The 15,372-nt window shown below is 34.1% G+C and overlaps 1 protein-coding gene across 1 annotated transcript; it reads left to right on the top strand.

Moving 5' to 3' along the window:
* Positions 1-11,183: 11,183 nt before the first annotated feature.
* On the top strand, positions 11,184-13,017 carry LOC149551810 (metalloendoproteinase 1-MMP-like). The gene has a single exon (XM_089787315.1). The coding sequence runs from the start codon at positions 11,761-11,763 to the stop codon at positions 12,796-12,798; it is 1,038 nt and encodes a 345-aa protein (XP_089643441.1). The 5' UTR covers positions 11,184-11,760; the 3' UTR covers positions 12,799-13,017.
* Positions 13,018-15,372: the final 2,355 nt, after the last annotated feature.

Genomic DNA, 15,372 nt, shown 5'->3' with positions numbered 1-15,372 from the left:
GAATTTTTTGAAAAAAGCTTGCAAGGTTGAGATGCAATTCTCAACATGATCATGACAAGTCACGTTTCTATGAGAAGAAGATAGATGGATATGCAAAATAGGTTTCAAATTTGACCGCTCTTCTTCAAAAGAGCAACATTGAGACTTTTTCTTCTACTTCTCACATGTCTCTTTCATCATCATTTCAGAAAAATGGGAAAGACACAGGAAATGATCATGCATTATGTGTAACTACTACTCTGCATTCTTCTAGATGGCTACTGGATATAGGTGATATTATTATTGTGGAGTCTGATCAGTCTCCAAATGGGAGATTATTGTGATGTGGAGCCTAATCAGACTCAAATGTTTATTTGATGCGGTTTCCCTCTAGATTATTTATACGAGGGTTTGGAAGTAGTACCCCCAAGATGGGGTCAAGGGGCAGTGCCCCTATAGGGTCTTGTGGCAGTGCCCCAGGTGTGCTCCTTATTGCAATATAGGGTGGGGTTGAGGGGCAATGCCCTCGCTAGGGTTTTTAGGGGTAGTGCCCCTGAAGCAAAAAATGACCTTATATTTTAAAAGGTGTTGGCTACTATTTTTCTATTATTCTAGCCCTAATTTTGTAAGCTACAAAAGAATCGTATAAAAATGCTTAGGGTTAGGGATTTTCATAATTTGTGATGTGAAAACTAGTTCATAGACTGTATTGAGCTGTAAGGGATTACAGATTATAATCAAGTTGCAATCACTGGATCATAATAATGTTGGACTTGTTGTTGGTGGACATAGCCTAGGGATTGGGTGAACCATGTTAAATCTTGGTGTTTTGTGTTCTCTTTTATGTGATCTACTATTTTATAGTATTGGTTATATTTGCATCTAATTGTTATTTATGTATGAGGTTAATCCTAACAGGTGCTTTACACCTTATGGCATCTTCTAAGGATTTTTTCTATTCTTTTGAGGCTTTTCCTATTCCACATATTTTGATGGGGAACAACACTATTATGATTGTATGTGGGAAACGTTCTATTGAAAATGATGATGGTGCATTACATTATGTACTATGTGTTCCATCTTTGTCCTCTAACCTTCTCTCTATTTATCAAATTATTCATAGTGGGACAAGAAAGACAATTGAGTTTACATGAGATTCAATGCACATTAGAGATAGTGAGACAAAAATTATTGTTTCTATAAGGACTGTTGATCATTCTTTCCACTTGTACTCTTTCTCTCATTTTGGTCCACCATCTCCACTATTAGAGACTCACTCTCCTTCTTCACAAGAGCCTAGTAAGGTGATGTCAGGTCACTTGAACTTATGTTTGTTTCCTAAGACTAGTGTTGTGACTTCTATACCTCCGCCTCTTGTTATGATTCCTCTCAGATAATAGATTCAATGTACCTATTATCGCACCTCCATTGGAGATTCCATTACAAGATTGTCATGCATTCTCCTTTGAGCATCAACTAGGATGACCAACTTCACCTTACATTCAAGGGTTTCATCTTACTTGTCCACTTCCTTTTCTTCTTCCATATTAAATCCATATTGGTTTTTTCATTGACAAAAGAGTTCTACCATTTTTTTTTGGGGGGGGGTGAGGCTATGGAGTCTCGAGCCTCTATCATGGGGTGTTTTAATGTACTTATAGTTTTGAGAGAGTCTCTTGAGACATATCATCTGTACTTTCTTTTCATCTCTTTTTGCTTTAGAGTTTTTACCATGTGGTTTTCTCTATTTCTATACTTTATAGATATTTCATTGTGATTAGGTACCTTAATAAACCATCTTGTCAAGACCTAAATTTGCATTCAACATTGTAGTTCATTTTCTTTTTTTCTTGCATTGTTTGTAGCTGCATTGTTGCTCATCTTAAGGGAGGTTTTAGAGTAAATAATTAATTTAATTACATTGATTAAATTATCTTTACTCCCTTTTTAAGATTCCCTTTATGCACATGCATTATCATTTAATAATTAAATATTAATTATTAAATGCCTTTTACCTCTTAGGGTTTCCCTTATAGGTTTCATGATCTCCTTCTATAAGGATTGATCTATTGTATATTTTACTTATTCTTTTTGATTGATGATACAATCTTGCATATTGTTAGAGAAAAACTCTTGTATTTGCCTTCTCTCCACTTCTCAATGACAAGTTTTTGCATGCAGGTATTTTATGGGTTTTGTGAATTTATTTTGATCAAATTATACAATAATCTTGAAACCAACTTGCATATCTACAAGGTACCCAATGTGAATTCAAGCCTCAAATTTTTTTCCATGTAGTTGAAATATAATAAGAGGATAGGGTGTCAGATGTTTGTAGTTAACATGGAAAAGACTAGAAAAACTCAAAGAAGTTATCTATCAAGATGAATTGATGATTAATGAATTATCCAATTGCTTGGACTTAGAAGAAAAGGAAGTTGATAAGAAAGAAGGAACCTTTGTAGAAAGATGCCCTTATGTTTGAAATTTTGAAGATATTTTTTTATGAAGAACTACCAGAGATACCTCTTAAAAAGGTATTTAATTCTTCAATTGATTTGATCGTAAGGCCAAAGTAATGTATAAGGATCCTTACCACAAGATGATCATTGATATTAGGGAACAAAAAGTACAACTTCAAGAGTTTTTGATTAAGGAATTGATTCGATCTAATTTTCCACCATGGGGAGCATCAATAAGTTTTGTGAAGATGAGAGATGGAACCCTACAATTGTGTTTAGACTATCATATGATCAAGAAATATTCTATAAGTACCCCTTACCATGTATTTATGATTTCTTTTATTAGATGTATTGAGATACAATTTTGATTTATTATCAGGCTATTACCAATTAAGGCTCAAACATGAGAATATTCATAAATAGTCTTCAGAGCTAGGTATAGACATTCTAAGTTTATACGCCTACCCTTTGAAATCACCAATATCCCAACAACATTTATGGACCTCATAAACACTATGCTCAAATACTTCCTAGATGAGTTCAATTTGGTATTCTTGGATGATGTCCAAATTCACTCCAAGAATGAGGAAGAGCAATATTGGCATTTGTAGATAGTAATTCAACTATTGTGAGAACATAAGTTATATAATAAATAATTGAAATGTACCCTTTCTAGAGGAAAATCCCATATCTAGGGAACATTATTTTCATAGAAGACTTAATAGTAGACTTAGCTAAGATTAGGGCTTTATTAGAATTACCATCCCCAAGGAATGTTTAGAAATCTTGAAGTACTATAGGGTTGGAAGGGTACTACAAAATATTGTAGTAAAATTCTATTGGATAGAACATCACATCACCACACTCCCAAGGAACTGAAATATGTTCCATTTGAATGAGGAACACCTAAAGGCCTTTGAGCATATAAAGGAGGAACTAAAAAACCCCCCTTTAAAGGTGCATGGTCTAAAAGGTTACTTATTGATGGCCATAGATGTCTTAGGAGTTCATATGTAAGAGGGGAAGCAATTGCCTATAAGTAATAAAAATAAAAAAACTTATGAGCAATTATGCATCCCATTACCTTGCTTGCATTGCTTGTGCACATTCTCTAGATATGGAAACATTATCTATTGGGAAAGCCCTTCAAAATTAGATAAAATCATCAAGGGATGAAATATATATTATCTCAACCTAATTTTAATGTCCTCTAAAGAATATGGTTGGAATTAATTTCTGAGTATGATTTCAAAATCTATTATATTAAGGGAAAGGAAAATCAAGTAGTAATTTCCCTAAGTTGAAGAATACATATATATCATCAATGGTTTCCATACACACCAACTTAAGAGCTTACATGCTACAATACTTGGAAGGAGAAAAATAATATAAAGAGTTAAAGGAGACCCTTCAAACTAACCTATAGGATCTAAGATATGATGGATTTAATTTTGAGTTGGATAGTATTTTGAGATATAGAGGATGTATATGTGCACAAATTTTTAGAGTTAAGAAAATTAGTTTGTGTTAAGCACTCTAAAATGATTATTTAGTGTGTTTTCATTATAGATTGCATATCAAAATCCTATGATTGTGCTTAATGTATTCCTAATTCAAATATGGGTCCTTTAATCTCTTCAAATAGTTTTAAAATTGAGGCAGTGCCTTATTTATAAGTGTTGTCCTATATTTTTAGTCTTTCAATCAAAAAATATTTTTGTTTCTCCTAGGTCCTATTTGACCTTTTATAGCCTCAAAATACAATTTACACATTGTAATCAATTGTATATTCTAATTTCACATTTACAGACTAACCAAGATCCACAGACCAAAATTTGGCTCTCTTTAGGTGGGGCAGGTTGCAATTGGAAATATGTCCCAAGGAAAGATCTCCATTGCCAACCTATCCCTAGGTTTTTGAGCTCATATTTGGGCTAGGGTCTTGTCTTAAGGTATTTGCAAGATTTTAAGATATATAGTCGACCTGCTCAATTCTATTTCTTGATTTCACTATAAATGAAACCTCTCACTACAATATATGAGGCTTGTATGTTTTACTTACTTGAAGAGATTGTAGATTTGATAGTGATTTTCCAAAAATCCCTAAATGAGGACATTTAAGTAATCTCATCCTTGGTTTTGGCCCTTTGTGGGGGTGTCTAAGGTTTCCATGGTGGTTGTACAATTAGATTCTCAACCTCCCTCCTCATATAATTAAAAGTAGGAGGACAATGACATATTGGTGGATGATTTGTGAGGTAGCATATGCTTCCACATTTTGTATTAAAGCATTCTTTCTTGTGTTCCCCCACACTTTTATTTTGATCTTGTTATCCTTTAGACGACCCATGTCCTCTAATAGTACCTAGAAGCATAGGGTTAATCCTTTGTGCACCTTTTATTTGTTATCTTCTTCCTCTATTTTTGATACATTTCCTTTGGATATTTGAGGAAAACACAAGTGTTTGGAGCATTTAGGCTTTCCTTCCATGTGAAGCCAAATTTTTCTTTTTCTTTGTCTTCGTGTTCTCCTCTTCAAATACATAACATGTCATCCATGATGAAGTACCCCTAAGATATCTTATATCATACAATTTTTTTTCCTCATTTGTGATGCATTACAAGGCATGTATGTCCCCAAAGGAGATGACCAAGCCCTTGACAAATATAACACAACAAAAGTACAACAAGATGTAATTATAAATAAATTACTTTATTAACAAGAGATTCTCATATATACAACTAAATATTGATTGATTACATAACTCACACACAAAGTGATATAATATTGCTGGTTGTAAGGCCTTCTCGGTTAGAACCAATACATTCCAAATTCTAGACCAAAAATTTCTACTCTTGAGCTTCCTCCAAGTATCTACTTAAAATTAATTTCTCTTTGCTACCTACTAAGACTCTAGGATATTCATATACAACCATCAAGACACATAGGTTGGGTTTGAGTTCACAATCTGCAATAAATAATAAATTTGCTACACACTATAGGTTTGATCCTCAATCAATAAATGATCACATACATAATACATTACAAAACATTATGCAACCTCAAGTATAGGTCCACACTTTAACCAACTACCTAAATTGAAAAACGAGTAAGCTAACTCTTACATAAAGAACATCGTTGAATTAAATACCAAGCAATGCATGAAGAACACCATAAGAAATCAACACCTAAGAAGATGAAGCATAAGTTCTGCCAGTTGTAATATTAAATTATGCATACTTAGGATAATAATCCATGATAGTTCCACAATATGAAGCCAAGCTTGTAGAATATATAAAGAACAAACATGTGTTCATTGAATTAAATTGTTAGGAAGATAATTGCAAAATAGAAAATAAGTAAATATCTTTTTGGGGATGCAAGATTGCCAATAATCTAAGGATGCTCTTGCATCAAACACCTAATGTGACAAAATGATGTTCATAAGGACTGATGAACATCTGAGATAATTTTAAACATAAATCCCATGCTCATTCTTAATCCAAAAATCCTCTTCATTAATCAACATAGAAGTCTGTCTAAACTTACTGTTGTAACCAACTGTTTCATCATACATCTCAGATCTACTACTACTGCCGCTTCCAGGATCAAATGAATCATACCTTTTGCATGTCTTCATTTGATTAGAATATTTCTTTCCTTTACCTCTATTATCAATAACATGATCAAATAACTTCAAGTCAGATTTCCTTTCATTAGTAATAACCTTAACCACAAGTTCTACTATCTTCAAACTGAAATTCTTGAAAATAATCAAGTTCTTTGCTTTGCCATCTTCCTCATCCTTCAAGGGAATCAAAAAAAACTTCTTAACATCCTTCTCAACTGTAACAATATTGTTTCTACAATCATGTATAGCTACTCTGTCCAATTGCTAAGGTCTTCCAAATAAAATGTGACAAGCATTCATGTCTACTACATCACATAAAAATTCATCCTTAAAAGGTCCAATACTGAAATTAACCAAGCATTATTCTCTAACATGCACCCAATGGCCATCTTGAAACCAACTGATACCATAGGGAGTAGGATGTTTCAATCTTTGTAAACCAAGTTGTTTGACCATCTCTTCAGAAACAAGATTATTAGTACTACCTCCATCCATAATAGCTTTACAAAATTTACCTCTAGACTTACAAATAGTTCAGAATAAGTTCCTTCTTTGCACTGGTTCTACATCATGCTTAGCCAACATGACTCTTCTCATTAAAAGAGATTCTCCAACTTCTGGTGAAGCCAAATCAACATCATAAGATTCCACTTTCTGATTTTCCTTTACTACTGAGTTTTGTTTGTCAATCTTTACACTAGGATGTTCAAAAGCATGATGTCCATCCTTACCACATTTAAAACAAGTACCTTTGAATACACACTTCTTATCAGAAATAACTTGCTTACCCTTATCAACCTTAGTCACTTGTTTACCTTTCTTTCTTCCTAACTTTTCTTCAACCTTTAATGCATATTGATAAGCATCCTTAATTGAACTAAGTTTCAACATACTCAATTCATCTTGAACATTGAATTTCAAACCATTAACATACCTTGCAACCTTTTCCTTAGAAGTTTCACATTGTCCATATCTAATTTGTATCTTGTAAAATTCTTCAGTATAGTTCTTCACAAACATATCTTTCTGCTTTAAGTTCTACAACTTCTTAAACAACTCAAGTTCATAGTCTTCAAGAATGAATTTAGCCTTCAAACTAGAAACTAGGGGTTTCCATCTACTAATATTATGTTTATCATTATCTTCTCTATCCTTTTGAAATTATTTCCACCATAAAGCAACATGACCTTTTAACTTAGTTTGTGCTAACATAACCCTTTGGGGATCTACAATATTTTCAAGATCAAAGTAATCCCCAAGTTCATTTATCCAATCTATCAATTCCCCAGGATTGAAAGAACCATAATAAATTTATAACTCCATTCTATGACTCTTACGAACTTGTGCCATAGCTTTCAACAATATTTCTTCTTTTGCAATGATCTCTACTTCAGGAACTTCAAGATCTTCAACAACTTCAACATATTCCTCTTGATTTTTAGGATTTCTTCTCACGACATTCGAGATATTTTAGATCTCATCCCTCATCTCGACCTTGAATTCTTCAAACATATGTTCCAACCTCCTAGGATTCATTCTTCTATACATCACATTGAATTAGGACAAGGTACAACTGCCTCAAACTTTGGTGATATGTCCACCAACAAGAATTAACAGGTCTGTTATAGGATTCCAACACAACTTGAACAAGTCCTCTGTAATTGTGAACCATAACCACAATCTTCCACCTCACAACCAAGGAATTCAAGTCTTCACAAGTCCACCAAGCTTAACCAGGATCAAATTAGCAACGATTAGATCCAACCACACTCTTATAAGTCACCAACAAGATCACCCTTCAATCTGATACCATTTGATGCAGTACAAGGTAGCTGTCTCTGTAAAGGAGATGACCAAGTCCCCAACAAATACAACACAACAAAAGTATAAAAAGATGATGAAATTGCAAATAAATCACTTTATTAATAAGAGATCTTCATATATAGAATTGAACACTGGTTGATTACACAACTCACATACAATTGATATGATATGTCAGGCTGGAAGGCCTTCCCAATTACGACCAATAAATTCTTGATTATAGACCAAAACTCACCACTCTCAAGCTTTCTCCAAGTATCTATTTAAAATCACTTTCTCCATGCTACCTACTAAGATTTAGGGATATTACATATATAGCCACTAGGACACACAAGCCAGATTTGAGTTCACAATCTCCAATAAATAGGAAATGTACTAAATAATATATGACTAACCCTTAATTAATTAATGACCAGATACATCATACATTGCAAAACATCATGTGGCCTCAGGTATAAGTCCAAATGTTAACCAATTGCCTAGATCCAAGCGCATGTAAGCTAACTCTTAAATAAAGAGCCTCACTAAATTAAATACCAAGCATTGCATGAAGATCAATATAGGAAATTAGCACCCGAGAAGATGAAGCATAATTTCTGCTAGTTGTAACATTAAATTCTATGCACTTAGGATAATAATCCATAATAGGTCCAAATATGAAGCCAAGTTTGCAAAATCAAGAAAGAACAAACAAGTGTTCACCGAATCAAGTTGTCAGACATATAACTAGAAAATAAAAAATAAGAAAATATCTATTTCAGGATGCAAGATTGCCAACAAGCCAAGGATGACCTTACATCAATTTGGGTCATGATGCCAAATAATCCGATCCCCCTATCTCTATGTGCTTATTTAGGTGTTGTGGATATCATGTGTCCCCTGTCATGAAGTGATATTCCATGAAAACAACATGTATGTTGACATGCTACAATGTCTTTTTCTCTCCTTAGAATATCACATGTTCCCCTCTAAGCCACATAGTTCATTCTAATACAAGCTTTCTATATCTATTATATCTTATTATCTCGTTGTCTATACATCATAGGTTCTTTTGAAAGTAAAAAAAAATTGAACTATATCTCACCTTTGATGGGTCCAATCAATTTTTCAAATCTCTCCCCCTATTGTACAAATATCTAGCATTTCCTACTCATACCAACATTATCAAATTCACACTATTAGACAACTACCTTGTTTGTAGTACTTGTGTTAATGCATGTTTAAAGCTACCATATCACTCAATTATCTACCTTTTGTTACTCCTATGAATACATGTCTAAATTTTACCTATAATGAAATAGTCTAACCTTTGCTACTCATATTGATGCACATCTAAAAATACCCTATCATGAGACTATCTAGCTTTATCTACTTGCATCATCACACTTGAATTTGTCCAATCATATGGCTATCTAGCATAACACAACTTGCTATCAATACTCACATACCACTAACGATCATTATCTTCATCATCTAGCATACTTGTTTGTAGCTTGTATATTGGATATGAGCTCACAATGATTAAGGGATTTCCCTTGAGGGTAACTATTTGTAGATGAATGTCCCTCAAGAAAGTTTTCTTTCTTTATCTCACATCTTCAGTTATGATATGCTTGCTAAAGTGGGAAAATTGTAATGTCATAAATTTGCACCTTTGTGTAAATTACCATCAAATAATTCTCCTATCTTAGCCAAAAGAGAAAATTTCATGTAAGCCTCCACTTCCCTCCACCTTTCCTTGTCCTTTTTCATTTGGGTTTTTGGCCATGTGACCTGGTTGGCACAAGATGTGTGGACACCACAAAGATGCCTTTGTAGTGTGCATTCATCTCGTGAATCTCCGAATTGCAATTAGTCATTAAGGCATTACGACTACCACCCTTGCAATGTAGCACCTCCTACCACCACCCGTTGCCCCCAAGGTTTGATCCAACTTAATGCTTGATATTTTCACTTGATTTGGCTTTCTTTATGCTTCTTAGGTCTTAGCTTGCAATTTCTCTTCCTGTTACTTTACTCCTTTTCATATGACAACATTATTACATTGTTTTGGACACATTATTGTATTAGGACAACTCACACCATCTTAATCTCATCATCCTTGTCATCTTGTCTTTAGTTCACCAAGCTTTACCTTTGCAACTATAAAGAGAAGTCACTCACCGTTTTCTTTCATTTCATATTTTTCAAGCATATTGTAGTTGCTTGATCATATTCTTGATACATTGTTATCAATATTGTTTGTTCATTTATCCTCATGTCTATCCATCACCATAATCTTGTCTTTTAGACTATTGTAGAGGTGGAAACACCAAAGTATAAACATGAATGAGGCAGGTCTTCAAACAACCACACAACATTTTTTTATTTTTTCGGAGTGCAAGTTTCATGGGAGGAAGAGTGGAGCAACATGCTTGACATTTCAACCTCCTCCATTACGAGCTCATTCATTTTCACTTGTCCTCTCTTTCATTTTTTTTTTCATTTATGTAGTGAAGTTATATATTTTTATTTTCTATTATCATATTATTTACTTTTTGTTATTTGATTTTGTGTTCTAGGTTTTTATCTCAATTTCAATACACTATTTGTACTAGATGAATGCACGTTGCACAAATGTCCTACATCCACATTGTTTTCCTCAACTCACACTAGTGTCCAAGGCAATGAGCTTCTAGTGCCTCTCAGTTAACCCTTGTAGTTAGCTTTCTCATTTGTCATAGTCAAAACATTTTCAGCACTTAGTATAGTTGAGTTAATTTAGTTCTCTTGTTTTCACATCATGTCATTTAAGTTGTCTTCAATTCCCTAGCTCACCAAAGTGCTAGTAGAAATGAGGTGGCGCAAGGGTTGGTTCATCCGTCTTAATTTTAATCTTCATCATTTAAGTTGTCTTGGATTCCCTAGCTCACCATAGTGCTAGTAGAAATGAGGTGGCACAAGGGTTGGTTCATCCCTTGAAATTTTAATTAGTCTCAAGGTTGTTGAATTTTCCCTTCTCCATACTAGTCTATTGTTTGTGTTGTTAATGACTTGCTAAAGCTACCTAAGGATTGTTTTGTCTTAAGGGTTGTTACCCTAGTTCTAATATTTTTTAATATAAAAACATGTGTCCATATAAGATCGTAAGTCTATTATAAATGGATTGTAAAGCTTTCAGTAAAGCATTGCATAATTTTTTATTATCTTGATGTTTCAAATCACACTCAATGAATCACATTGCTCCTCTCAATCATAGATCATAGAATATAAAAACATGGCTAATAAAATTGACTACATGAAATGATAGATGATAATTTTATTATAGAAAGGTATTGATATTTTAATCTAACAATCCCCAAGCTCGACTCTTCACATTGATTTGAGTTCTAAGAAAACGGCCAATACCAAACATTTGGTGGGCTCTTTGAGCCGCTACTCCACGCTGCTAACTATAAATAACGAATTCGTCCCTTTTGTCGCTCTCTTTTCTGGATTCGTCTCATTGGTTCTAATTTTTGAATTCATCATCTCATTTCTTGGATGACCTGAAAACAAAATATCCAAGCGAAGAATTCTCTGAGAAGCTGAGCAATGATTTCAATTTGTCCACGAGACGAGCGGAGTAGGACCATCGAAAGCCAAGAAGACTTTGACATGACATTGACAATGGAGACGTCAACAGTTCCAATCCCAATCGGATTTTGCACCGTGTCTGAGGCGGAATCATCAACGACTTCCGTTACAGCCGAAAGAATTTTCGACGCCGTGCGTAGTGGTCAAAGAATCCCACAGCACTCGATATTTCCAGCCATAAGATCGAAATCCAGCCATAAAATCGAAGCCAGTTCCTCTCAACGCAGATTTGCAATGAAAAATTTACAGAGATGGAGGCCATGGCTTTAATATTAGGTCTCCTGATCATCTCAAGCTTAATCGGCACAGGTAAAGGCGATCGCTTTTCGAAAATTGTCGCCCCTGAATCTCATCCTGCAGAGCGCCTGCGGGGCGGGAAATTGGGGGAAGCTTTGTCCGGTCTCGTGAACGCGCGCAAAGGCAGCAGCGTCAGAGGCGTGACAGAGCTGAAGAAATATTTGCAGAGCTTCGGATATCTCAAGCACGGAATCCACAATTTCACGGATTCGTATGACGAAAGAGTCGAATCTGCTGTGAAGCTTTACCAGCTCAATTTCGGGCTCGCGGTGACGGGAAATCTTGACGCAGAAACCCTAACTCAAATATCGACGCCGCGGTGCGGCGTCGCGGATTTAAATCCCGGCAGATCCCTCAAACGCTTTACTTTCTTCAACGGAACCCCGAGATGGCCGCGGCGCAAGCGAAATCTTTCGTATGCCTTCGTTCCGTTGGATAAATCCCTCGGAATCGATGAAATCCAGCTGAGAACCGTGCTTTCCAGGGCTTTTAACCGCTGGTCTAGGGTTATTCCAGTGACCTTTACGGCTACGGAGGATTTTGAGTCTGCCGATGTCAAAATTGGATTTTTCAGTGGAAATCATGGCGATAATCAGGCTTTTGATGGACCGCTGGGGACTCTAGGACACGCTTTTTGTCCGCAGAATGGAAGACTCCATTTGGATGCAGAGGAGCAGTGGAGTTTGGATCTGGATGAAGAAGATAAGTCCGCCATTCATGCGATTGATTTGGAGTCGATTTGCACTCATGAAATCGGGCATGTTTTAGGGCTTGGACATTCTTCTTCAAAGGGCAATGTTATGTACCCTTTCATTCCTCCCCGGACTCGAAAGGTGGACCTCGCTCCGGATGATGTGTCTGGTGCTCAAGCTCTGTACGGTGTTAATCTCCATTACAGTGGAGGATTGCACCAGGCCTTTCATGGGGTTTCTCTCTTCTTTGCATTGCTCTCTTCCTTGTTTTCATGGGGGGTATTTATATTGTTCTTGTAGATTTTGTTTTGTTTTAAATCCCTAAATAAGGGAAGGGAAAATCCCTATAGTTTTCATTTTATTTTATTTATGTAAATGAGGTGCTAAGCAAACCTTGTTTACATTAGTTTGTAATGTGTGGAAATATTTCGTAATTTTGTCATGTAGGAGGTACGTAATTGTGCTTCTATATATTAAATTTTATTTAAATATTAAAGGGGAAATAATTTTTCGAGACAAGTGTTCTAAAGGAATGTGATTGAAAATATTGATGTTAAAATTTATACACAATTGAATTCTAAAAGATTATCTTGGAATCATTCATGTAATGCGGAAATCTAACAAGTTTAATATTGATAAAGAAGCATTTTTCATAGCAAATCAAATTGTGATATTGCTATAGTCTGCATAAGGCGATCTATTGCCTTCTAACTAGACGGAGTTTTACTATGCGGTCTCAGAATCAAGAGTTCAGTAACCAGACCAAACTAGTACAAAGGATTTGAATGAATGCAAATGCAAGATTAATCTACATTTTTGTGATTTTGTATGCAAAGATATGAATTAATATGATATTCGAATTAATCTAAGAACAATGATAAATAAATTAAGCTAAATGAATGCATTGTAATCTAGATGATGAGCATGTAAAAGTAATGGAGATTCGAATGCAAAATGCTTGAGTGTTCAATCCAATAGCAATTCGATACCCTTCACTTGCATCCTTCCCAAATGAGAGGTCGAGGGTCTCTTTTATAGAATCTTGGACCCAATCAACGATCAAGATTAAACTAGATGTATGGTTCAGATTGTAGGAGAGATTGAGTCCTCCATTTTTTATGGAGTTGAATGAGATGAATTAGGGGAGAATATTGATTCATTCAAATGTGAACTCATAATTATTATTCTAATTAATTAAATAACTAATTTCAAGAATTATGATGAGGATATTTAATTAAATCAATATATTTAATTCCATTTTCATGTGAGACGAATTAGGAAAGAATATTGATCCATTTAAATATGGCATCATAATCTAATATTCTAATTAATTAAATAATTAGTTTCAACAATTATGATGTGTACATTTAATTAAATCAACATGTTTAATTCTTTTTTCACGTGTATTAGCTAAAAAGGGGTGGATTTTAATTTTATTAGAGTGTTATGACTTATAATTAAATTAATTCGATTGGAAGGTTATTTTAGCCAATTTCAATTAGTGTTTAGGAATTAAATAAAGTATATGGTTAATACAGATTAGGGATTTTATATATTTGACACTTAGGTCAAGTAGAGACAATTAGAACCAGAAAATGCGTAGTACAATAGGACTAAATTGATTAAGAGATTGATGTTGTGAGATTGATGCACCAAAACTGGTTCAGAATGCCAATGTGCCAATTTAGGGGTATTACATCTATTAGGGTTTGTATAATAAAATTTTCATAAGGTACACCACTTACTCATGAAACATAGGTCAATAAGTTTGACTCAAAAACATCATAGTTGAAACTTGATATCGAAATTGCAAGAGGTACTTTATTGTGCTTCAATATATGAAATTTTGTAGCATAAACATCATTATAATTATTCAAATATCATAAAAGGAAAGAATTTCTTGACACTGTTGTTCTCGTTCATCATGAGACAAATCGCAAAGTGTGATAAGTAACATTTATATGCACAATTAAATCCCAAAATATTTTCTTGCAATCATTCATGAAGTATGGAAATCTAGAAGTTTATAATTGATGAGAAGTCATTTTTCATAGCAAGTCAAATTGTGCTATTGCTATTAGGGGCTTTGTAATGAATGTCAAATATAGCATAACAATTGTTGAAGGTTTTGCAAATGGGATAGCAAATTGAGTGCGCTTAACATTGGAGGAAACTCTATGGTTTTACACAATTGAGTTAAGAGTAGTAGTGGGATGGGTGACCTCCCATGAAGGATACTGTTTCACCTCTATGAGCATTTGCTAGATGCAATAAGTGCTAAGTGTTTTCATCTAGTCTCATCAAAGATGGGTTCTCATAAACACTTACTTATGAAACATAGGTAAATGAGTTTGACTCAAAATTACACATATAATAAGTTTAATATTCTGAACTTTTATTTTGATGAACACAAACTAGATCCAAGGTTGTGGGAATATAATATTTTTTAAACTTCATTTTTTAGTGATTTATTAGTTAATGTTATTAGATTTGCAAAACCCAAGGTATGATTGATGTTCATGCATGGGCACGCCTACACACACACAAAAAGAAAAAAAAGATTGGAATTCAAATGTTGATAAATAAATATTTTAGAGTGAAAATTACAAGTGATAAATATATTGATTTAAATGTTTCCAATTTAAGTAAATTGAAAAAAGGTATTTTTAGCTTTCTAATTTTGTGTTAAGTATGATTGGTAGAATGTTCTAAATCAATTTGGTTTTGTAATAGATATCTAAGAGATGTTAACATTTTATTAGTTTGGATTATTTTCCAAAAATGTATATCTATTTTGTACAATTTTGGAGTCAATCTTACAATTACGAACCTTTACTACTTTGAATGATTCTGATTAGTGATAGTTTTTAGTGT

Source organism: Cupressus sempervirens, chromosome 6, assembly GCF_028749045.1.
Source record: "Cupressus sempervirens isolate cs-2001-9-10 chromosome 6, ASM2874904v1, whole genome shotgun sequence".
Lineage (NCBI taxonomy): Eukaryota > Viridiplantae > Streptophyta > Pinopsida > Cupressales > Cupressaceae > Cupressus > Cupressus sempervirens.
The sequence above is the reverse complement of the archived record's forward strand: the minus strand, read 5'-3'. Positions and strand labels throughout refer to the sequence as shown.

Bases quoted from the DNA above. Each gene is read 5' to 3' on its own strand.
- LOC149551810 (XM_089787315.1), top strand. From the start codon at position 11,761: ATGGAGGCCATGGCTTTAATATTAGGTCTCCTGATCATCTCAAGCTTA.